This window comes from Dasypus novemcinctus, chromosome 15 (genome assembly GCF_030445035.2).
Source record: "Dasypus novemcinctus isolate mDasNov1 chromosome 15, mDasNov1.1.hap2, whole genome shotgun sequence".
Lineage (NCBI taxonomy): Eukaryota > Metazoa > Chordata > Mammalia > Cingulata > Dasypodidae > Dasypus > Dasypus novemcinctus.
Genome location: NC_080687.1, coordinates 108,882,512 through 108,908,508, shown reverse-complemented (window position 1 = coordinate 108,908,508; position 25,997 = coordinate 108,882,512). Strand labels below are relative to the sequence as shown.

At 39.7% G+C, this 25,997-nt stretch overlaps 1 protein-coding gene across 1 annotated transcript in view; it reads right to left on the bottom strand.

The window, feature by feature from the left end:
* Positions 1-1,031: 1,031 nt before the first annotated feature.
* LOC101438108 (constitutive coactivator of peroxisome proliferator-activated receptor gamma-like) overlaps positions 1,032-25,997 on the bottom strand; it is a 35,707-nt gene continuing 10,741 nt past the window's right edge. Inside the window, 5 exon segments of the mRNA XM_058276880.2 lie at positions 1,032-1,136; positions 8,467-8,639; positions 17,677-17,754; positions 18,910-18,913; positions 20,330-20,349. Of these exon segments, the coding sequence (XP_058132863.1) occupies positions 1,032-1,136; positions 8,467-8,639; positions 17,677-17,754; positions 18,910-18,913; positions 20,330-20,349 (380 nt within the window).

Sequence of the window (25,997 nt, the reverse complement as noted above, 5' to 3'; positions counted from 1 at the left end):
CTTAACCCCTAGTGTCTAAGCACAACACTGGGAGAGGATATAAGAGAGACGTGATATGGATCCAAGACTCCTGTATTAAACAGTGCAGTCTGGAGGCAAGACTCACAGACAAAATAGGCAGAACAACTCATTTATGGCCAGAATTACCAAAACTAGAGCAAAGTATCATATTATGCTAAGGTCAGTAAAGCTTATAAAGGATCTAAGTAAACTATTCCCTCCCAATTATTGGAATATCAAGGCAGTATTGAGAACTACAAGCTTCTCAAAAATAGAATTTGGCCAGTACTAGTAAGCATTTGATTTCAGTTGCTCATGAAGAAATCTCAAATGGCCTCATTCTAGAGGGATGCAGAAGTTTTATATATATATATATATATAGTTACTTTGACTAATCTGACAGGAATCTCAGCTTAGTTATTACAAAATTACTGTTTAAGAAATGAAGCTAATCATTGCACTATGAAAAGACCTTGACCAGGAATCAGATGTGGCTCAACTGTTAAGAGTGTACGCCTACCATATGGGAGGGTCCAGGGTTTGAAACGCAGGGACTCCTGACCTGTGTGGTAAGGTGGCCCACATGCAGAGCTGCTGCAAGCAAGGAGTGCTCTGCCATGCAGGGGCACCCTGTGTGGGGGTGCCCCACACACAAGGAGTATGCCCTTGCAAGGAGAGTCACCCTGCGTGAAAAAAAGAGCAGCCCACCCAGGAGTGGCGCCGCACACACAGAGAGCTGATGCAGCAAGATGACATAACAAAAAAGAGACGCAGTTTCCTGGTGCCTCCAAGGGTGCAAGCAGACAGAGAAGAACACACAGCAAGTGGACACAGAGAGCAGACAAGGGGGTGGGGGGAAGGGGAGAGAAATAAATAAATCTTAAAAAAAAAAGAGAAAAAAAAAGACCTTGACTGAAAGATCTTGAGCTTTTCTGTGAAATACCAACTATAATGAAGGAAAAAACTACTTGGAACACTGAATGAACCTTCCATCCTCTGGGGTTATCACTGGAAATGTGGTAATTAATCAGTCATGTCTGTACCTGAATGCCTGCAAGTTGACTAGTTGATTTTCCTTGGAGACAAACAGCCTGAGCAATGAAAGCATGTAAATCCTCCAGGCAAAGAGAGTCCACCTGAAAGGCAGAGAGAGAAAAACAAGACAAGTGAGAAAAATGCAGATAAAAGGGAATACAATCTCTTCTTTCACAGTCCAAAATCAGTGGTTGTAAAATCAAATCTTCTCCACTGTGCCCAAGGCCTTCTACCTAACTCACAGGGGCAGAAGCTCTTGTTCTTGGAATTCTAATATCCTTTCTCTCTAGCAATACAGAAAGCCCAGAATGTCTGGAAGTAATCATGAGGTACTGACCAAATCTAATTCATAGAGTAGTACAGCTGATCACTTTTTTTTGGGGGGGGGGGGGAGAGATGGGACAAATTGCCAGAGCTGACCCTAAAATGAAAAAAAGTGTTTCTGAGGTTTCCAGACAGAGACCACTGTCTTAGTTTCCATGGTCTGACAAACACCCACAATGGGTTGGTTTGGGAGGCTTGAGGCGTGCTTCCTCCAGGATCAGGAGTGTTCTGGTAGCTGGCAATCCTTGGGTTCCTTGGCTTTCCCATCCCAGAGCAATGTCCTCTCCTTCCTCTTGCGGGTTCCTCCTGACTCTTGGCTTCTCCCTGAGGCCTCCTCCAACTGTGCCGAAATTATTTTTCTGCTAAAAAAGGACTCCAGTCATTCAGTGGAGCCACACCTTAAGCATGGCTCTTCAAGAGGTCCTCTTGACAGTGGGGTCATACCCACAAGAATGCACACTGAGAACATGCGTTTTTTGGGGGAGCACACAATTCAACTTACTACTACCATCCACAGCTAGGCTGAGCTGGGAGGTGAACAGAGCTGGGATAAACACCCACCTTCACCAATCCCTGATGAAACGTATTTCCTTGGATCCCAGTTGAAAATGAACCAGGGACCTAAAACACGAGGGCCCTCAAATCCTCTGTGAAATCAAAAGGCATAACAAAAGTGAGAAACCAGGAGAGACAGAGAAATGCACAGAAAGAAAGAGACCCTGTGGCAATAGTTGGGTCTCAAATAAAGAATGGTCACAACAGAGAGGACCTGAGGAGCTGAGATGACGGGGACAGGTCAGATGTCAGGGGCAGCACAGCATCTGTCTAATGCACTTTCTCCTCTCTCACATGGTGATGAGGCTGCACCTTTTCTAGCAGAGCAATCAGATATTGCAAACCACATAAAAACAATATGGTGGAGCTGGTGTGGCTCAGTGATTGAGGACCTGCTTCCCATATACAAGGTCCCAGTTTGTTCACTGGTACCTCCTAAAAATAAACAAACAAGAAAACCAACTCTCACTGGGGAGTGGATGTCGCTCAGTGGCTGAGCACCTGCTTCCCATGCATGAGGTCTTGGGTTCAATCCCTGGCACCTCCTAAAAAACAAAAAACAAACAAAAGAACCCACCAAAAAACCCAACAAGAAACAAAAAACACTATGGTGCCCTCTCCCTAAATAATTGTTATCCTACATGAACATGAGAATTACTCATGAGAATTTTACAGAGGAGCACACTCTGTAGCAAGTAACGGCTGGGGGAAAACAAAGATGGAAAACAACAAACTTCTGCTTACAATTTCATTGATTCTTCCTGGATAAGAAAAATGGCTAATGTGCCTCTCAAGGATCAAAATGATCCCACCATAAATAAGAAATATCAGAAATACTTTTCTTTAGGGGCTCCTGCTGCTCCTCACCATGAGCCTTCTCCTCCCTTTTGAGAGAGGTGCTAAATCTCTCATTAAGAAGGTGGGGGGATGGTGACTAAGAGGAGTGTAAGGCTGGATGGTGTGTTTGCCGCTCACCATCTCCACCCGAGCGGAAGGTATTGACTGGCTGCTAAGGCCTAAGAATGTTCTTACTGAACGCCCCCCCCCCCATCCTATTCCATTTCATTTCAAAGCAGGTGTCACCTTTGTATAAATGACAGCAATTGCAATTATTTTAGGGAAAGCCAGTTATCTGTAAATGTACAGTACATTAGATGGATCCCCATCTAGAGAAGCGAGATCAAACACAGGAGCTATTTTTTTAAATCCATAAACCCCCATTTCTTTCTGCTTAGACTGAGGTTTGCTGGAATTTAATTTTACTTCTTGCCATTAGTAACTTTTGAAGAAGGCTGATTTAAAAATATCAATCTATAAGAAAAGAACACCTATCTCCTATGTCATGATTTATAGTTAAGCAATTTCACACTCTGCTATCATCTTTACAGCTAACAAATCTAAAACATGTCATAGGTCCAAAGTTTCTTAATAATATATTTTATTAGAACTTCACATAATGGAGATCATTATTTTAAAGTACTTGCTGTACTATAGATTTCATACTTTCTATGATACAAACTTCCCTTTCCAGAAGACTTTCTCAGGCAAGTCATTGAAAAATTACTTATTTTTTGTTTTTTATAATTTTTTTTTTAACATGGAGGTTGGACCAAATGAGCATTTAGCTTCTCTGTAGGTTTTGTACACTGATAAGTAAGCAATTTTATCCCACATTGCAAATCAACCTTCTAATTTAGGCTTAACTACATAAAATTAGAATATGTTAATAAATTTATCATTTTAGCCTCATTTATTGTAAGAGAATAGTTATCCCTATGTATAATAATATAGTACCTCTTTTTTTTATTTATTTATTTTATTGACTTTGTAATAATATTACATTAAAAATATATATGTGAGGTCCCATTCAACCCCACCCACCTCCCCTCTCCCCCCCCCCCCCAACAACACTCGTTCCCATCATCATGACACATCCATTGGATTTGGTAAGTACATCTTTGGGCATCTCTGCACCTCATAGACAATGGTCCACATCATGGCCCATACTCTCCTCCATTCCATCCAGTGGGCCCTGTGAGGATTTACAATGTCCGGTGATTACCTCTGAAGCACCATCCAGGGCAGCTCCATGTCCCAAAGACGCCTCCACCTCTCATCTCTTCCTGCCTTTCCCCATACCCATTGTCCACCATGTCCACTTTTCCCTATCCAATGCCACCTCTTCTATGTGGACATTGGATTGGTTGTGTCCATTGCACCTCTATGTCAAGAGGAGGCTCAGATTCCACATGGATGCTGGATGCAATCCTCCCATTTTCAGTTGTAATCACTCTAGGCTCCATGGTGTGGTGGTTGTCCTTCTTCAACTCCATCTTAGCTGAGTGTGGTAAGTCCAATAGATCAGATTGTAGGTGCTGGAGTCTGTTGAGGCTCAGGACCTGGCTATCACATTGTCAGTCCAGAGATTCAAATCCCCTAAATATATCTTAAACCCCAACATTAACTGCACCTCCAGCACATTAGCATGAAAGTCTTATGAAGGGAGATCCCATCTGAGTCCAGATTCATCACACATAAACACCATTTCCAAAGAGGGGCCATCTGCCCTGGTAGTTAACCCCATCGGCCATGACCATAACTCCCATGGGTCTCTTTAGCCCTCAGAGGAACCAATATCTGGGGGTTGTATCTGCTTTATCTGTCTCTCTGACTCTGCTCAGTTGTGCATGAGGGCAATCCTTCTGCCAGCCTCCAGACTCTTTTTTAGAAACTCGTAGCCATATAAACTCATTTCTCCTTTCCATTTCCCCCTTACTTTAGGTCAAACAGCATTTTAAAGTCATGGTATTTTATGTAGACATGGATATTCTGCTGATTCGCATTGAACCTTCCGTATAAGGTCATTTTCCAGTTGCATCATCAGTTGGTAGTTGATAGTGGTCCCTCGTTGCCAGGGAGGCTCATCCCCGGGTGTCATGTCCCATGCTGGGGGGAAGGCATTGCATTTACATGCTGAGTTTGGCTTCGAGACTGGCCACATTTGACTAACATGAAGGCTGACAGGAGGAAATTCCCAGGCACAATGTTGCTCTAGGCCTTGTTCTTATTTTAGGTTTATCAGCTCACAAGCATAGTCATTAGCATCAGGGGCTCACTGTTGAACCCTCACTCCCTCCTGGTCCCCGCCACTGTACCTGGGAGACTGTCACTGCTCCCCTAGGGACCATGACAGAGCACCACTGGCCAGGAACCCAGTACCCCCCCTACTGTGGTTTTTAATTGTTGCCACTAATATAGTACCTCTTAATCTAACAGACTACAGCTTTATTGATTTACCAAGTATGGTTTTGATGTTTTCTAATTTTTAAAGTTATAATTTAAATGTGTCCTTTAAAGCCAAATCATCAAGTCTATTTTATGCTGAATTACACATTTTTATTTAAAAGCAAATTGTAGAAAGGAAAAAGGTGCAAGGAAAACTTTTCCTTCTGTTGTTTTTCTTGCTTCAGCCTTATATAAATACAGATATAAAACTATTGTTCTGGGATTTTGGGTCTTTTCTTCTTGAAGTGAACTGTAATATCTGTAGATCAACTGCCTAACTGGACAGAAAACAGAGCTAGGCGGAATTAGTGAGAATGGGTTCAACATAACCCATTTCTACTACTGGAAAAAATCATTCAAAATGTATGTCTTATAAGTGCTAATACAAAGGCATTCTTATCTATCTCTATATATACCAATCCTGTACAGAGAACAGCATATTTATTTTTATGGGTGAGATAACTCAGCTTATTGGTTTTCCTCCACTTTCCAGTTCCCATTTTGGCTCAATTTCAACCATAGCCACCTATGGATTAATAAACTATGGATATAAAATATTAATCCATATAGTCATGTATATTTAATATAGAATAAAATAGAAATGTGTGCTTACATTTAAATACAAAACAATTCCTGTCATCCTCTATGGTTTTATACTTTGCTAAGTTTTGTACAAATAAACAAAATGTAAAAAAAAATTAAAGTTTCTATTGGTGCATGTGAAACCAATAATAAAGCAATAACATTTCCAAGAGTTGTTTAAGGGAAGCAGATGTGGCTCAGGCAGTTGGGCACTTGCTTACCACATGGGAGGTCCCAGGTTCAGTTCCAAGTGCCTCCTCAAGAAGACAAGCAAGACACCAAGCTGGCGCGGGGAGCTAATACAATGAGCTGACACAATGAAATGATGCAACGAAAAATAACCATGAGGAAACACCAAAAGAAGAGAGCAGAGGTGGCTCAAGCCATTGGGCGCCTCCCTCCCACATGGGAGGTCCCAGGTTCAGTTCCCAATGCCTCCTGAAAAGAAGATGAGCATACACTGAACAGACACAGAGAGAAGATAGCAAGCACAAAACAAATGAGTAGGAATGGTGAATGAAAAAAAAAGAGTTGTTTAATCCATACCACATTTGTCTGATATTTAAAATGGAGAGGGAGCAGGTGTAGCTCAGTGGTTGAATGCCTGCTTTGCATGGTTCAATCCCCCACACCTCCATAAACAAACAAATAAAGAGACTAAGTTTGGGGAACAGGTGCAGCTCAGTGGTTAAGCACCTGCTTCACATATATGAGGTCCTGGGTTCAGTCCCCAGTACCTCCTAAAAAATAAAAAAATGAAAATAAAAAATAAAATAAAGAGCTAGCTATAGAATGGCCAAGGACAAGAGGACAATTAGGATGAAAAAACCAGGATAATATTCTCTTGGGATGTAATTCTACAATAAGCTTCTTAATTACAATTAGTAAACCGTAGAGTAAATTCAGGTTTGAAAACACAATTACCTAACTTACTATTCTAGGCAAATGATAATTTAATGGTTCTGCCAGAGTAGACTCATACAGAGATCAGAGGACTTGACAAGATAGCTTGAAGGGGTCAAGAGAATTTATAAGACTATTTAGATGGGCTAAAGAAATGACACTCAATTTTAAAGGGCTTTTTGTTGTTGTTATGACAACAGTGGGACAAAAATCATTTAAAATGACAGCACTGTAGAAGGGAGGTGGAGAAAAGATATGGAAAGAGGGACTAGAAGAAGGATGTTATTTTCAATCTTTCTTTCATTAAGATGTCCAAAAATTATCATGTATGAGGAAAACTATTAAAAGGCAAATCTTTTAACTGACTGTTTATATTGTCATACATAGTGCAGCAATGCTCCAAATTGTACTCATCAAATGCAATGAATGTACAACATTAATGAAAGAAGTTGTCAATGTGGGAGGAGTGGGGGGTGTGGAGAGTGGGGTATATGGGAACCTCATATTTTTTAATGTAACATTTTGTGTGATCTATGTATCTTAAGAAAAAAAAAGGGAAGCGGACTTGGCCCAATGGATAGGGCATCCACCTACCACATGGGAGGTCCATGGTTCAAACCCCGGGCCTCCTTGACCCATGTGGAGCTGGCCCATGCTAAGTGCTGATGCGCATAAGGAGTGCCCTGCCACGCAGGGGTGTCCGCCATGTAGGGGGACCCCATGCACAAGGAGTGCGCCCCGTAAGGAGAGCCGCCCAGCGCAAAAGAAAGTGCAGACTGCCCAGGAATGGCGCCACACACACGGAAAGCTGACACAATATGATGCAACAAAAAGAAACAGATTGCCGGTGCCGCTGATAAGGATAGAAGTGGTCACAGAAGAACACGCAGCGAAAGAACACAGAGAGCAGACAACTGGGGGCGGGGGGGTGAGGGGAGAAAAAAATTAATCTTAAAAAAGAAAAAAAGAATAGAAATATTTTTAAAAATTAAGTTAAAAAATACGTGAAATATGAATATGGGTAGAACTGCAAAAAAAAAAAAGAATAAAACTAATGAAAAAGGACTCATCCAAAGTATATAGTTTTTGGCACACTAGTTTAGTAGGACAAAGAGGACATTGATGATGATGATAGTGGGCAATTTATTGGGCATGGTGCCAAAACACTGTGTGTGTCATATAATATGATCCCTTGAAATCTGAGGAAGAACTAGTATCTCATCTTCAGATTAGAAAACTAAGGGTAGTGCTCAATAAGCATCCAATGGATGATGAATGAATGTGACTTAGGTAAACTGAAAATGCTCTGTCCAGAGTCACACAGCTACTGAGTGGAAAAGCCAGGTCTGTCTGACTCCGGGGCTGAATCTTCTAACTGTTACACTAAAAGAAACCCAGCAACCATAACCACCACCACTGAAAACACAACTAAGTGGGTGAGTACAGGTAAATCCATGGCCTAGGAAGTTTGGGAATGTTGGTTTAAAGTTGAAACAGATTTCTTTACCGGCAATACTATACTTCATATACATTAAAAATCGCAAGAGTCAGATACAGCAGGCATGTTTCTCAAACTTATTTCACCCAGAAGCTGGTTTTTTATTTTTCTTTTTTCTTTAAGAGCATTTCAAAGGTCTAAAGTTCTGTGGAACGTATAATGGAACAAGATGACCCAGAGGCACTGCTCCGTGGAAATATCTCATAACACTGTATCTCGTGAAAGATGAGGGCCAGAAGTAAACAGCAGAATGCAGCTACTAGAACAAATCACTTCGGCTTTACCTGCACAAAGAGGTAGACCAAGAGGCAGCATAAAGCTTTAAATGGGTTTTCTAAAGTCTGCAGCTCTTCTTTTGCACAGGAAAGATGGAAACAGGCCAGGAGTGTGTCAAAGCACAGACACTGTATTCCTGACTCTTGGTTCAGCTACAGCCTTTTCAAATTAGGTGTTCCCCCTGATTAAAAAAAAAAAAAGAAGGAAAAGGTCATTTATCATTATTCTTTGCAGTAGCAAGTTATAACATACTGCTTCTAGAAACACAATAAAAGGAAACAGATCTCTTCCCTTCTTGATTTACTTGGGGCTTTAAAGCTTGAAGGAACTAGAAAATAAACATGAACAGAGCTTTCTGGTTAAAAAAACCAACCACCCCTAAAGAGCTAGCTTTTATAATAAATATATTTGAAAGCATTCTTTTTCTAAGTTTTGGGGAAATAAGGGGTTCTGTTCCTACTCAAGTTGCATATTATGTTGTTAAGAACGCTTTTCAGAATATATTCCAAATGCACTACCTTAAGGATATAACAAAGTACTGCTTCAGTGAGATAAAATAACTGTGCTGAGAGTACTTCGCTGAAATACCATCAATTTACCCCTTTAGTTTGCTTTCATTTCCCTAAACCAATGCTACAGACTTTGGTGTGCATAAAAATCAGCTGTAGAGATTGTATTGGGGGAAAAAGAGCATTTTCCTGGGTTCTCTATCCAGAGATTCTGTTTCATGAGGTTTATGACAGTTTCTGCGAGGGTGTACTTTAAATAACAACCCAGAAGTCTGTGGAGTCCACACTTTGGAAAGCACTTCTCTGAAACTATTAAACAAATTAGAAGTTTTAAAATATCATTTCTATCTATGTCTAAATTACTACAATCAAAAGAAAAGCCCCTTCCTCATTTACTTAAATCACTGATAAAACAAATACTATGCCGAGACACTTGAGTCTTAATGAAGATATACAGAGCTGCAGCCACAGGAGAGCAATTTTGCTTTTGCTTATTGAATAAACAGAAAGGTGCCAGTTTTAAGATAAGGCAGATTAATCTATAATGGGTAACACATCTCCCTTTATGAATAGCAGCTGTGAGTTTCTATTAGTACACTTGGCTATAACAGACAACTAAAGTGCAAGGATGGTTGGGGTCTAAATATTCCACAGGTTTATTAAAGAAACAAAACCCACTAACTAAATGGTAATAGAATTTAATGACTCAAAAAAAAAAAAAAAAAGAAATTCTCCTATTTTTTTTGCCTTTCTCGCAGTGTTATTTATTTAATATTCTCAGCGGTGTATTTCCTACCCACCATCAGAAGTGAAACAACTCAGTAAAAGTCATTTGCATTTCTGAAATGGCTAAAGTGTTCTCTTCACCAAAAACAAACAACAAAACACAACTTTTTCAATATTTATTTCAGGGAGAAAAACAAAAACCAAAACAAAACCTTCATTTTTCTTTTGGGAGAAAGAATATAGTGAAGATAACATGGGGGAAAAAAAACCTGTGGTAGCAGTACTTAAGATAGAGATATTTTCCCAAGAAAATGACAAGTTATCAGCTGGACTTCTTAGAAGCATGCTTTTAGGAAAAGCATCATATAAGATAGAAAATAGAAACTACAGCCCATGGGCCAAACCTGGCTCACTCCCTGCTTCTGTACAGTCTGTGAACTAAGAATGGTTTTCACATTTTTAAATGGTTGGGGAAAAAAATCAAAAGAAAACTAATATTTCATCACATGTGAAAATTATATGAAAGTCCAATTTCAATGTCCACCAACAAAGTTTATTGGAACACTGCCATTCTCATCTATTATTATCTATGGCTACTTCTACGCTGTAAAAGAAGAGTTGAATAATTGCAACAGGCACTGCACGGCTAGCAAAGCCTGAAGTATTTACTCTCTGACCCTTTACAGAAAAAGTTTGCCAACCTCTGATTTAAGGTAAACAATGAATATGAATCTAAGTTCTTTCAAATATACTAAAGTCTTGGAAAAACATTTATTTTGATGAAAAAACTCTGCTGCATTGTAGAAAGTTTAGAAAAATAGAGAAACATAAAGAAGAAAAGAAAAAATAATCTATATTCTCACTACCTAGATAAAACCATATTTTCAAATACAATTTCTAGCCCTTTCCTCAATGCATATAAAACATTTACAAACATATCTAAAAGGTCAAGTCTCTATCATAGAGTGCACAGAGATTGACAGATTTTGTGTTTGATTTGCTCATAATAAAACTTTAGTACAAAAAAAATGGAGATTCACAAAATATATTTAGAATCAAGAGTAGCAGAATGCTAAACGAAGGATTTCCTGAATGAAGAATTACTGCCACGACTTCACCAATGAAACTGCCAACAAAATGATGGTGCTAGTGGACACCTGCTATTCATTCCCAACAGGAACAAAACTGGGTGAAATATTCAGGTGAGGTGTGTCCTAGTATCTTGTCTAATAAAGGATATGAGAGAGAAAAACAAAACCAGTGAGTTCTATAAGTTGTTTTTACCACCTTTTTTTTTCTTTCCATGAACTTGATACAAAGTTTCTCTGAAGGTTGAGAATGGAAAAAGTTAATGGGTTGCCCCATATGATATATGAGCAGTCCCTGCCTTGGAAGAACTTGCAGAAAAAAGTCCTGCAAACAAATTATAATACAAGAGGCCCAGAAGTTTTATTAGAGGAATACTGAAGTTCAAAGAGAGTAACCAATTGGGGCGGGAAGGAGGGAGTTTCCACGGAAGAGACGGGTAGAACATTTGGGCTGGGCTTGGTTGGATACAGGATATTTCTTCTAGGATTGTGAGGAGGCAGCAATGCGTATATTATAAAACCTGTGCTGTTTTGTGTGATCTATATATCTTTTTTAAAAAAAGGACATTAAAAAAATTTGCTACAAAAAATAAAACGTTTGCTGTTTTCTCTCCTCCTACCATGTATATAAACATCAAGCAACTATGCATTCAACACATATTTCTTAGTAACTACCATCTGCCAGGCATCCTGGTAGGTGCTGGAGATACATGAGGGGATGGAATGAAACAGACACAGTGCCTGCCCATAGGGCCTTTACAACCTAGGAGAGAAGGGAGATGTTAACCAAACAATCACATGCCTATATAATTGCTAACTATACAATACAGGAGAAATACAGAGTACTTTGAGAGCATATTCTGGAAGACCTGAACTATCTGGGGAGTAACATGGTAGAAAAACACATCTGAACTGAGATCTGAAGGAAGAATAGCAATTAAATCAGATGAAAGGAGAGAGAGGTTCCAGGAAAAGGTCTTTATCCTATGAGCAATGGGAAGAAAATGAAGGGTTAAACCAAAGGAATGCCATAACTGAGTCTGCATTTTGGAAAGGTCACTTTGGCTGCAGTGGAAAATGGATTGGAGGTACATAAAATGGGACATGAGCAAAAAGTACAAGAAGGTATGACAGCAGGCTGGAAGGAAGACAAAGGAGCTGGAGCTGGAAAGAAGTAGATGGAGCTAAGAGATGATTAGGAGGAAAATAGGTAGGACATGGTGAAAAACCAGATATATTAAGTAAGACTCCCAGATTTATGCTTTCTGTTCTAGATGGATGGTGGAGAGATTCATAGAAAATAATACTATTTCAAAGTGTGGCCTCTTTGTAATGGGGCTACTTAGTAATGAGCACAGCACTTAGAATTGAAGGCACTCAATAAATATGAATTAAATGGTTTCTCTAACCCTCAACCTTCAGGGGAACTCTGTATATAGTTGAAACAACATAAATGAAAAAGAAAAATCTGGTAACACATAATTGATGGATTTTAGTTTTCTTTTCAGCATATCTTTTATCTGACTAGGATCATTAGGAATATCTGTGAACTTGTTAGAAATGTGAATTCCTAGGGCACTCCCCGACTCCAAATTTACCGAATCAGAAATTCTAGGGATGGGGCTCAGCAATCTGTGTTTTCCTGTTTTTTTTAAAGATTTATTTTTAATTTAATACCTCCCGCCCACCCCCATCTGCTCTCTGTGTCCATTCACTGTGTGTTCTGCATCCACTTACATTATCCAGCAGCACTGGGAAACTGCATCTTTTTTGTTGCGTCATCTTGCTGCATCAGCTCTCCGTGTGTGCGGTACCACTCCTGGGTGGATTGTGCTTTTTTCACACAGGGCAGCTCTCCCTGGAGGGTACACACTCCTTGCACATGGGGCACCTTTACAAGGAGGCGTCCCTGCATGGCACAGCACTCCTTGCGCTTGGCAGCACTGCATGTGGGCCTACTCCACATGGGTCAGGAGGCCCTGGGGATCGAACCCTGGACCCTCCATATGGTAGAAGGACTTACTATCAGTTGAGCCACATCCACTTACTGAGCAATCTGTGTTTTAACAAACCTCATAGGCAGAGTTTAAATAACACTTCTTTTCTTAAAGAATATTCTCTAACAAAAAGGCTAAGAAATCATTTACACCCAGAAAAAAACAAAGAATAATTTTTTTAAAGATTTACTTTTTATTTATTTCTCTCCCCTTCCCCCTCCCCCCCCGAGTTGTCTGCTCTCTGTGTCCATTTACTGTGTGTTCTTCTGTGTCTGCTAGCATTCTTGTGAGGCAGCACTAGGAATCTGTGTCTCTTTTATGTCACATCATCTTATTTCGTCAGCTCTCCATGTGTGCAGTGCCACTCCTGGGCAGGCTGCACTTTTTTCACATGGGGCAACTCTCCTTGCATGTGGGGCTCCCCTATGCAGCAGACAGACACCCCTGCATGGCACGGCACTCCTTGCGCGCATCAGCACTGTGCGTGGGCCAGCTCACCACACGGGCAGGAGGCCCTGGGTTTGAACCCTGGACCTCCCATGTGGTAGGCAGATGCTCTCTCCATTGAGCCAAATATACTTCCCAAGATGTGCATCTTAGTTGATAGATTTCCAATCATCTTAATCAGGAAAGGATATGAATTACTTTGAAGGACTATTTAGGTTCTCTTTAATTGATAAACTTACTCTAAGAAAAATGTTTTTTAACTCTAAGAGGCCTAAAACTATCAGAGGAAGAGAAGCTCAAATTTCCAAGCTATCTGGCGAGTCCCCCCTGCCCCAACATATACCTCTCCGGATCATGAGAAAAGCAGGTTCTTCCAATAAAAATCAAGGTGCCCTCACATTTCACCCAGGTTCCATGGGCATACGAAATAGTTCAGAGAATAATCTAGAGGGCTGAATCTAGAGGCACTCTGGTCTCTAGGTCACTCGCCAGCATTGCATCGAAAATGCACCAACTTCAAAACCTAATTATATAAATTGGTCAAAGTTTTTGTGAGAATAGATGGACAGGGCAGCCAAGGGATTTTTCAGGCTGGACAGACCCCAGAGGCTCAAGCAGAGGGCAGGAGGAAGGTCATTTCTATGACTGACAGCTTTGAGGACTGTCGTGAGAGCTGCAGGAGAGGACTCAACCCCAGGGGGACAGTTGCTGGACTTGCCTCATTAGTAACAAAGCAAGTGTCCCATTTGTATTTTTACAGCCGTGAACACAAGTGAATAAGTACAGACTCCTAGACCCTAAGCTTTGGTATTTCTATGTGCTTTTCATAGGGAAACAAGTATTCTAATAACTGGATTTTAGAGTTATCATATGGTTATTTTTCTTGCATATTCTTAGGGTGAGAAAACCATAAAACTGTCTGGCTTGAGTCCACTGTCAGAATGTGAGAAGTGAAACTTCTGGAATTACCCTGCAGAGATTCTTACATCTCAAGTTCATCAGTGATGATTTTAATTCATAAGTTCAATTCAAATAGTTATTTATTTAACAATCTCTGTTGGTAGCACATTCTTGGCCAAAATGAAACAACAACCAAAAAAACCCTGACTACTCACATGCAAACTAAATCTTTCCTTTTTAATGAAATGATAAATTTCAACAGCCTATTTACAATAAACAAACAATTGAGATATAAATGGAGAACATATTAACATCTCAAGACATTGAACTCTACATTTACATGGGTAAGCTGTATAATTTCATGTCTGCAAAATGATATTGTTACACTGCTACTATCTAATGCATTCAAAATGTAATTAATGTGGCTATAAAAGTATTCAATGCAAAACTGAATTCTTGATTTGTCACTCTAATGTGTATTTGTATTACATTTATTTGACAAATTTTCAAACTATATTTTACAAGTAGAAGAAAGGTCACTATTGAGCTTTTAAATTCGTTTAGCTTGATTCATGATGGTCAGGCTAGGTAATTTTTGAGACTGGCAGCAATGTTAGCATCTGTTGGAATACATATCCTGCAGTGCCAATTGCATACACATGTGTACATCTAACAGGTGGTGACTTTAAGTCTTCTATTCACCAGCCATAGAAACCTCTAAGATTTGACAAGACTTTCTTGACTTGTATACAAGTGTCAGGATGAAAACCTTCAACAGTATATGTAAAAGCGAACCGAGAAAACTTCACTAAAATTGTGTAATAGCAAATGACAGAATGAATGTACCAAATGCAGAAACTTTTTTTCTCATGAAATATAACACTTCACCCCATTCTGTTTTCTGAAAGTCTTCTAAGATGCTCTGCAAGCTTCTGGTGATTCAAATATTAAGGTTACTTATTGTTTCTTGAACCAAACAACACTTCAAAAATCATTCAGGATGGATAATTATCAATTAGATGTGTGAAATGAACTTTTCTAGATTTCTAAAATGAAGATGTCTTATGACAACAAAAATGACACTGAGAAGAGAAAAAAATCCCTGTACTTTGTTTAAAGAAGCAGTTCTAATTTCTGTAGAAAAAGTGATTTCAAATATTTGCCTTTTGTTTGGTCTAAGATTCATTCCCACACAATGCATACTACTAGTAAATTGGGGAAGAAGAATGAGAGTAGGGATAACGTGTGTTGAGAGTGAATAAACAAGCACATATGCAACACAAGGAGTTTTTAAGAGTTGTGTTTGGATAAAGGAAGCTAAAGTTCAAAGTGTATACCCTTCTTGTGTTATCAGAAACATCTTTCATGATATATTGCAGATAAGTGAAATGTAATATACATATGATGTGTGTATATATCATACGTAACACATACTTTATGAAAAGATGGGGAACAGAGATGGAAATATATGCATATAAATAAGCTATCTAAAATTTAAAGGGAAAATTTTCATTTCTACCATTTAAGAAAGCAAGCACTAAATCATATGTGCTGCTAAAGGAAAGGGTCTTTAAAAAAAGAAAAAGAAAAAAAGAGAACATTTCCAGCCACAATGTTAGGAAACTCATTGAAAAATGTAGCATTTATGAGATGAACTTAACTGAAATGCTCTCAGAAGAACAAGTAAAATCTGAAATGAGTACTCTAATGGCTATGCTCAACTCTTTGATGACCTTGTTGCTTCTTTTACTTGGAAATGACTAACTAGTCATGTAACAGTATTTAGCACCTATGGGAAAGGTGGAATGCAAATTTCAGATTTTCCTGACAGAGGTAGAAGCAGAGGATCAATCAGTAGAATTCTGTTGTTCTTAATAATAATTGCTTTTGTAAGTAATGGAGAATACCTGTAACAGAAAAGCTTCTATTTTAGTTTTAAAATCATTTGGCATTTTTCCTCATGGATACAGGAAAGTTTTAAATTTTAAAATGTTACTTTATCATTATTAACATAAGCATACACAATGAGATTCATTCAGTTAAATTATCTGCAATAAAAATTCAAAATCACATCACTAGTTTATTAGATATGAAATATGAATAGGCTTTCAAAGTTCCTTCCAGAAGCAAAATTCTGTGATGTAGTACTATATGCATAAGCTTTGCAGTTCTTTTAGGACCAAAGAGAATGTTTTAATAAACTCTAGGAGTAGTATCTCTGATTATTACACTATTTCTAGAGTTTATTAAAATATTATATAGAGTAACTTTTAAAATTAATTGAAAATATAATGATGGATAGTCAAATATTCCCTTTAACTCAAACCATGAAGAGAACTATAATAATTCTTTTATTCTTTTTGGAAAGAGATTATAGGGAGTAATTATATACATTAGTTTTAAAAAATTATGTTTGCTATTATTTTAAAATACTTCTTGCAGTAAAAATAAATTTCAGTGTATCTTACTTTCAAGACAAGTACTTTTTTAGCTTGAGTCTATCACTGATTGATAGAATAGGGAACTTTTCCCTAGAATAACATTTTTCAACTTCTCTCCCAATTTAATTCCATTTTATAAAAACATTTTGCAGTATTCAAATCCTTATTTGGTAACTTACAGGCTCATGTGATGGAAAATAATAGTGGCATGAGAGAACTTAATGCACACAAAAATGGAATATCAAAGTTCTAGAAAAATATTTGTTTCTCTGAAACAATGAAAAGGGCCACTAAAAATAAACTCTAAAATCCACCCTCTCTTTTTTTAACTATCTAATGTAGAATATTATCCCTTATAGTCATAAATTCTTGGCCTTTTTCAGATGCTAAGAACTCTTAGGAAGAAAAGCTGCCAAGTTTTAAGTGAACTTTGTTTTTCTTCCTTTCTCTTGACATGTTTTAATGAAAGTAAAACTTGTTTCTTCAGTTTAAGTTGTTCTTTTTATCTCTCCCTTCAGTTCTAGAACTCATTAAAATACACTTTCTTTTTTTAGGAGGTACTGGGTAACTCATATGTGGGAAGCAGGAGCTTAACCACTGAGCCACATTCACCCCCCAAAATAAACTTTCAGTAGTGGGAGAAGACCAGAGTTGACTGAAACAGAACACCAAGAATCCAATTTTGTTTATTTGGTGGCTCTTTTCTGGGTGCCCACTATGCTTCAGACACTGGGTGGACAGGAGCAAAGAGCTCTAAACCACAACAACACTGACCTTTGGGGCGTGGGGTTTTCTCAAGGGCTCTCTTCTCTTCCCATTGGTGTGGACCTTGAGCAGGGGTGGAGGCAGAAGATAGGAGCAAAGCAATATGGCAGATTGTCCAGGAGAGGCAGAATTGCAGCAGGTCTAGGATGAGTCTGCTACAATGTCCTTGCCTCTGTCTTTTCAAAACAATACTAGATAAATACATTCATCTTGGGCTAAGGTTTGAAACGAAAATGAGTGTGTATGTAGATCTGGAAAAAGTACATGTCCGTGCCTGATCCTTTCGGGGACTTGGAAGATCTGATACACAGATCTGTGTTTTAATGTAGTCCAGTTTGCCTGTACCTGGGATGTTGATCTGTAGAGGCTTCACCAGATCCGGGCACTTCAGCGGGTTCCCAGAGTACACACACCACTCCTTCACTGTGAAGGAGCTGCCACCACCTAAACAAAGACAGCTGGGACAAGAAATGCACACCAATGCCAACTTCCGCTACCAGGTTAAGAGTGTAACAAACCCAAATTTGCCTGCGTTTAACCAACTCAAAATCCATCAGCGCAAGTGTGTTCTCATGGCCAAGGGTGATTAAGGTGATTTTAGTGATCCAGCAGTTGGTTTTCTACCCTCATCAGCTCTGGGGCTCATTCATTCATTCCAGAAAGAACAATAATCTCTGGCTCTGACTAAAATGTAGGGGCCTGAAGGAACAAGGGACTCTTGGAAGCAAAAGTCTAAAAAGCAAAGGGGGTATAATCTAGGTCAGTAAATAGCTGAAGGAGAGCAGAGAGCTGATCAACGATTACCAAGATGGCCTTCCTGCCTTCCCTCCCACGTGCTCCATAAAACACTGAGGACAACTTTCTGAAATAGGACAAGGCCGTTCTGTCTTACACTATGTCGCTGGGCTGGAGGGTTGCGACCTCGCTCAGACCCAAGAATCGGGGGGGGCTTGCTCCTGCGAAACCGCCGGTGGGGGCACTCCAAGAAGGAGCGCCGGAGTTCTCCAGGCATGGGGGACGCGCGGTTAGGAAAGAACCACGGAGACCGCCTGAGCGCAGGAACAGGTCTGCTTTATTGCGGAAGTACACTTGGTTATATAGGGTTGGGTGGAGGGAGGGGTTGGAGCTAGGGCAGGCTAGCTACGGAGTGGTAGAGGATAGGTGGAAGTGGGCGGATGGCTATGAGGTAAGCAGTGGCTAAGGAAGGAGGCAGATTATATGTTGGCAATGTGGGCGGGACTGGCGGGAAGGACAGCAACGGCTGGAGGGGGAAGATAACAAGGGCTGGGAGGAGGGGTGGAGGGAGGCAGTAACAACACTATTTTAAACAACTGTCAAAACTAGTATTTCGTACGACTATTCCAAAAGTGGGAGAAATAATCTAAAACAAATGTGCTTCTATATGCTCTCCATTTCAATTCTCTTCCCTTACGCGATACAATTAAAGTGAAATCAAAGCTCTCCGACTCCGTGTTCTCAACTAGCCTATCTTAAAGTTAGAACACAGGGGCCATCGGGTAAGAGCAGCCTTGGAGCTCTAGTACAGCTTCCACGCCACCCCCCTCGTGCCCCTAACACCCGCCTCGCTCCATCTGGGCTCTGGATCCCACCCTCTTGGCGCTTCTCTACTCACTAGGCCCTCCTTTCCTCTTGGAAGCCTCTTCTTCCGTGGGTTCCCTCACCTGAACACGCTCGAGCCTTTATTAAAAAAAAAAAAAAAAAAAAGGCCCTGCCTGGACGGCAAGGCCCCCCTCGGCTGCTGCCTCCCTTCACAGCCAACCTGGCTGGAGAGCGGCCTTCCTGCCCCTCACTCCCAGCGCGCTCGTCGCGCTTCCCGCTTCCGTCCACACTACGCCCCGACCCGGCCTTGCCAAGGCCAGCCGGCAAGGGCCTCTCATCGCCGCCTCCAGTGGCTGTGCTGAGTCCCTGTCAGTTAGATCTCACTTCTGTCTTACACCGCTGGCCACACGGCCTCCTTATCAGCATTTCCACTTCCTTCGGATTCTGTGGCCTCCCCTTCCCCTGGTTTCTTTCCCACCCCTCAGGTCTCCTCCTGAATTCCTTTGTAAGGCTGCAGTTTTCTGCCCGTCCCTTCCCTGCTCAGGGCTCTCCTCTCCTGCTCTGCTCCAGCTACTCCTCTCCTCCCAAGGCTTCCACACTTAGACTGACACTTTCACCTGCGTGTCCGCCCGGCTCTCTCCCAAGCCCCAGGCACCTGTGCTAGGGATGACAGCAGCAGCTAACGCTTTTGTTTACTATGTGCTAGACATTTACCATGCGTTTTCTCATTTCGTCCTTGTAACAACTCTAGAGATACAGAAAAGGAAACCAAGGCTCTGGGGGGCCTGAGCCCAGGACCTCTGTTGCCAGCGTCACGCTACACCCTCCCACGGGTACCTCCAGCTCAACACGCCCGCGCTAAAGTGACCACCTTCCAGCCCAAGCTTCTTTTTCCTGTCATATCCCCTATCTTAGTGAATGACACTTTGAACTTCCTGGGCACCCAAACTAAAATGCTTTCGCCTACCCTTGCCCGTGCCCTTCACAGCCAATAAAATCAAGTCCTATAAACGGAACTGTCTCGGCAGTGGACCCAGTCCCTTTCTCCCCACCATCCCACCCTAGTTCTGGCCATGACTGTCTTTTGCGTGGATTAGTTATAACAGCCTCCTGGTTATAACTCTTTCAGACTTCAGTCTCATCCCTCCCCAATCCAATGCTTGGAATGAAAATTTCATCAGGTTGCTCCCTAACTAAAATCTCCCCGATGCCCCCAGGGTGAAAGTCCGAACACAGGATGGCGGACGGCCTAAGGCCCTCCCGATCTGGCGGCTGCTGCCTCCCTAGCCCACTGCTCACTGTCCTCCTCCCCGGCAGTTCTCATGCTCCACCGAGCATCAGACCCCCCGGAGGTCGTGTTGAAGCGGATTCCTGGCCCCCCTCCCTTAGCAGATGCGGGTGGGACTCACGAAGCCGCATTTCTAACGAGTGCTCAGACAGCGCAGGTGCTGCTGGCCTCTGGGAACCAAGCCTGTGGCTCACGCTTCGGGGTCCAGCCGTGCTGACCTACCTCAGGCTCCTCCAACTCACGCCTCCTCATACATCAGGGTTTGGATGTGGAGTTTCTTTGGTGTGGGGCCCCCTGGTCCCCCAACACTTCTCCTCTGTGGCTCACCTCCCTTGCTTTTCACTCAGTCATTTCTACTTTTCTGTTAAGCTTCGATGTCAGCTCCTCAATGATGGGGTCTAATGCCCTTCCCGTAAATTCCGAAGCATCCTAACCTCTCAGGGTACTTTGGCTAATGGCAGGCAAATGCCAACCAACCCCTCCTAACTGTGAGCTCCATGAGAGCAAGAACTATGTCTTCTTCATATGGTATCTCCAGTTTCCAGCACAGAGCAGATGCTCCTTAAAGTAAGTTGAATGAACAAATCCAACTCAGCCTAAATTCACACATACGGAGAAAGTCTGAGAAAGTATTCTTATAGTGGAAAAACAAAACAATCCAAACCATTTCCTATGTAATCCTCCTGGCCTAGGTTTTCACTATGTTAAAAAATAGTCAACTCGGGGAAATTTTAGGTTGTATATAAATTACCTCACACACACAAAAACAAACCATAGAACTGTACAACACAAAGAGTGAACGCTAATGTAAACAGTGGGCTTAAATTAATAGCATGGTCATAATATTGTTTTATCCATTGTAACAAAAGTAGCACACTAATGCAAAATGTTAATAGGGAAAACTGCATGTGAGTGAGAGGTGTAAGGGAATGTTCTGAACAATTTTTCTGTAAACTTGAAACTGCTCTAATAAAAAAAAATTGGTCGACTCAGTGAACTGTATCCTAAATTGCTATATCAGAAAGAAGTTAGTCTGTCATGCCAAAAGATGAATATTACTAGGCTTTAGTAACTCACTAGGTAAGAATGTTCTACAACTGTCAATGCTCAGTTTGCCAAATGTCCTCCTTAGGAATTTACTAAAATATATACAAAGCCATAATTATACCATCAATGCAGAAAGTGATGTTTCATCCTAAACTGTTCACAACACAGAGATTTAGAGTTGACTTCCCAAATAGTTTTAAGTCTAAATAACTTATACAGAGAGAGTCAAGAGTTTCATGTTAGGCACTGGTATTCTTTATTTAAAAAAAAAAAAAAAAAAAAGCAGATTTTCTATTACTTCCTTTCTTGTTAAAACCTAAGTAAGTCAATTTTATGAACAAAAATTCCAAGAGAAATGCCACACAATTGAGTCAGTAATTCAGCTACAGTCCAGAATGAAACAGCTGGTCATCTAGAACAGTTGAATCATAAATCTATAAAACCATGATTCTGTACAAGACTCAGCAAGCAAAACAAGACTGGAGGGAAGCACAAAGACCAGATTCCCTCTTTCCTCCATAATCGATATTAGCCAACTAGGGTTAATATCCATATTTAATTGTAAAGTATACTCACTCCCCACTGTACGGGATTCCATATTTGCAAATTTGTCTACTCACTAAAACTTATTTGTAACCCCAGAATCAATCCTTGTGGTACTTTTATAGTCATTCAAGACATGAGCAAGCACTGAAAATTTTGAATCATCTGATGTGCACATTCCCAGCTGTGGTTGAACAAGGTGATGCTCTGCCCTTTTTTTTTTTTTTTTTCATTTTAAAAAGAATTTATTGAAGTATATCACTCATACATGAACCTAATAAACAATAAGTATATAGTAAAAGTTGTGAACTTACGAAACAAACATGCATAGCATCACACTGGGCTCCTATGCATCACCCCACCACAGACACCTTGCATTGCTGTGAAACATTTGTAACAAATTATGAAAGAGCGTCAAATTATTACTAGTAACTATGGTGCCCTGACTCTTTTGTTTCAGTTTTCACACAGTAAACAAGTGTCTTTTTCGTGGTATATTTAGTGCCACATTTTTCACATTTTTGTACTTTGTGTGTGTGTGTGATTTCACTGTTTAAAATAATCCCCAAGTGTAGTGCTGAAGGGCTGTCCAGTGGTCCTAAATGCAAGAAGGCTGCGATGTGTCTTATAGGGTAAATATAGATGTTTACATAAGCTTCACTGAGGCACAATTACAGTGCTATTGGCCATGAGTTAAATGCTAATGAATCAAACACATACATTAAATAAGGTGTTGTTACAGAAAAGCACATAAAACAAGATAATTTATTAACTGGTTGATGAAATTTTGTGACCAGAGGTTCAAAGGAACCTAACACTACGTATCTCCTTTGGTTCAGTATTTGCTAATTCAGCATTTGCAGCAACTCTAGAGACTATAACTACAGCAAAAAGCAAGAATACACTGCATTCTTAAATGAAGAGATTAACTAAAGCTTTTATTTTTTTTAACTGATTTACTTCTATCTGATGACTTTTACTGACCAAGCAAGATGGTCACAGAACAAAAGTAAACTATGCTTCTTAACTCAGTACTCATAGCTATTTACTAGACAGAGAATTGAATGTGAAAAACTATTCATCTTCACATATAAAATTAATTTACCTAAGAATAAAAGTTAAACTCAAGTCTGTTGATGCCTTGTTTCATTGTCTAAATGAAATTTCATCTGAAATTGTGGTAAATTATGGGGTAGAATACCAGAAAGGAATTGGGTAGCCAAAAGAAAGGGAGATCAAAATTCAGTATTTTCTCTGAGGTAGCAGTAGACTAATTAAATCACAATAGTGAAACAATAGAGTAGTGTCTTCAGGTTCTACATTCTAGCCTTAATTTTGTGACTAATTCTTCAACAGTGAACATGTAAATTATGAGACCTATATGCTTTAGTTTCATTCTTTTATCAAAAAAGGATAAAATGCTAGCATGTAGTGGCTAGAAAATATAACTGATGTTAATAAAGGATAATGTTGGAAGTCTGGATAATGTCTATTCAAATCTAAATCTTCAGATGAGAATTGTTTTTCATTTTTAATTCAGATTATCATTCTTATAATTAGACTTACAATTCCTGGTGTTACTTTAAAAAACTTGAAGTGGATGCAAAGCAATATCAGAGACTACATCTTGAAATAAAAAATAAACATGATGTATAGGAAAATCCTAAAGTTTAGCAAATACTCTTGTATGTCTTATCATTTCAGATTTTAATCTTACACTCATTTTTAAAACCATAGTAGCAACATTTTCAACAATTTGATTTGTCTGAATTAAAAATGAAATACTCATTTTAAATGTCTGATATATCAAGAAAAAAGAAGAGAAAATTAAGTCTGGGAAATCCTAAAAGGAAAGACTGTTTTTTTTTCTCATTGGAGCTTTCACTTTGCTGGGCTCTGAGTTCAAGAGAACAAATAAAGTTATACCAACGTAGCAAGCACTGCAGATTCAAAGAAACAAAATAAGATATTGCCTAGGTGAAGTTTAATTTAAGGGCTCTAAAAAAGTAGAGAAGAATCAAATTCTGACAGCACTATTCAAAAAATTGAAATTAAGTAGCAGTTTGAAAACTATATTAAGCATAGTTTATACTTTTTGATTTATTTATTTCAATACTAGAAGAAATAGAAAGGTGTTTATTTCAACTGAAACTAAGTCCTTAACTAAATAAAAATCCTTTGTTAGTTTTACTCTACTTCTTGCCTATGACATTTCAAAAGGAAAATGGAAAAATAATCAAATTGCCCTATTGGTATCCCCAAAGGACATGTTATTCAACTTTGTAAAAGCTTCTATATATAACTAAGACATTTCCCCCTGGGAGCAAAACTGTGGAACTGTCTATACTTCTGAACGCTCTCCCCAAAAAACTCTGACTAGATTAGGCAAATACACAAGTTCTCGAAAGGGTTGAACAGATTCATACCAGCTTGAGAGGAGGCCGATTTTGCTCAAGTATGAGGGGTATATGAGGATGTACGGGGGTGGGAGGGTTGGCACTGGGCAGGGAGAAAGAGGATGAGGAGAAGCAACATTGAGTTTAACCTTTTAATTATTGGGATTTAAAAATTTGATAACAGTTCTCCAGACTTATAAAAAATATATACCTTGTTCTTACGGTTCTGTGGTATTTTTATACTGTTGGTTTATTCTAAATTGTGTGTGGCCTTAGTCCTTAAAAAAAAGAAACAAACAGAAAAGCACCCCAGAATTCTTTTTTGTATACACCTGTGGGGGGGAAAAAAAAGTCAACGTTTAAGTAAATATTTAGGATTTTAATGGATTGATAGCCTTGTGGCAGCTCTGTAAAGTGTTAAACCAACCGGGCAGTGACTGTTTACTCAGAAGGCTAATGTGTATCTCCCTAACAATGCTGCCTGATTTCTCCAAATTATCGATGGATTTTTTAGAAGTTCAGCTAGGTGAGAAGGAGAGAATGACAAGGACCATTGCCTTAACGGAACTGGAGCCATTGTTAAAGGCTGCCCACAACTATGTGAGTGGTAAGAGAAGAGAATAGATTCTGCTTCTTATACCTTCCTGAATCTCTTCTATTTCCTCAAATTTGTAAAGTTTTATGAAGTGCTTTAAGCTAAGAATATCATTCAGAGAGACTAAAAAAAATAGTTAAAAGCCAGATTCGGGCTGTGGATGTGTATGCGATTTCAAGCTTTCTTTTCCCCTTTTTGACCACTAAGCCATCTAGTAAAGCTAAACATTGTGTACTCAACTATATAAAAAGATGTAGGAAGTGATACTCTGATATTAGATGAACTGGTGTGTCCAATCGGTCAGTTATTCAAATTGCACCCATAATTAGGAATTTTGATGTATTAATGTATCAATTCAATGTCTGTGACTTAAAACCTTTTGGTTCAGACTCGTTGTGCATATTTAAAAGACTGGCTCTAGTGCTTAGAGCCCATACGGTATAGTTTAAAGGGACTTTTGATTTTAAATCTCACTTTCTAGTAGTGAGCTCCCACCTGCTAGCTTCACTTGGAGACAGCTGCTTACCTAATGGGATATGAGAGACATGAATCTCCCCACATGTGTCTGAAATTCAGTTGTTAGTCATTCTTTTCTAAGGAATGGCTCCTTAAATGCAAATATTCCTGAAAAAGTCATATTTTAAACCTACATTCTACAAACATATATTGATTACCTAATTCACACCAAGAAATCTGCCAAGTGCAGCAAATAACACTATAAACACTCCCTGAACCTGGGACCTTGTACGTGGGAAGCAGGTGCTCAACCACTGAGCTACAAACGCTCCTGGAACTACTCTCTTTTGAAGGCCCACAGTACACCTAGAGGCAGGTTCATCATTAAGGCTAAAGGATGTAAAACCATATTCCAAAAACAAACAAACAAACAAAAAACATCCCCTAGCAATTCAGCTTGCAGCCTAGAGGGGAAGGGATATATTAGACCAGCAGCTGCACAAATAAATATGTAATTACAAACTTTTATAAGTCTGAGAATGAAAAGCATAAGGTGCTTTGAGAGAGGAACTTACTTTTGACTCAGGAATATGGAAAGAACTGGGGAAAGTTAACTTTAAGGTGGGACTTGGGGGGTTGAAGAGCATTAATCAGGTACGTGCCTGGAGTTCAGAAGAATGGCCTGAGCCAGAAATATGAATGTGGCATCTGCCAACATGGATAAAGTTTAAGCAATGTGAGTGAATGGGCATAAGAGGACCCCAAAGACCCAGCTCCTAGA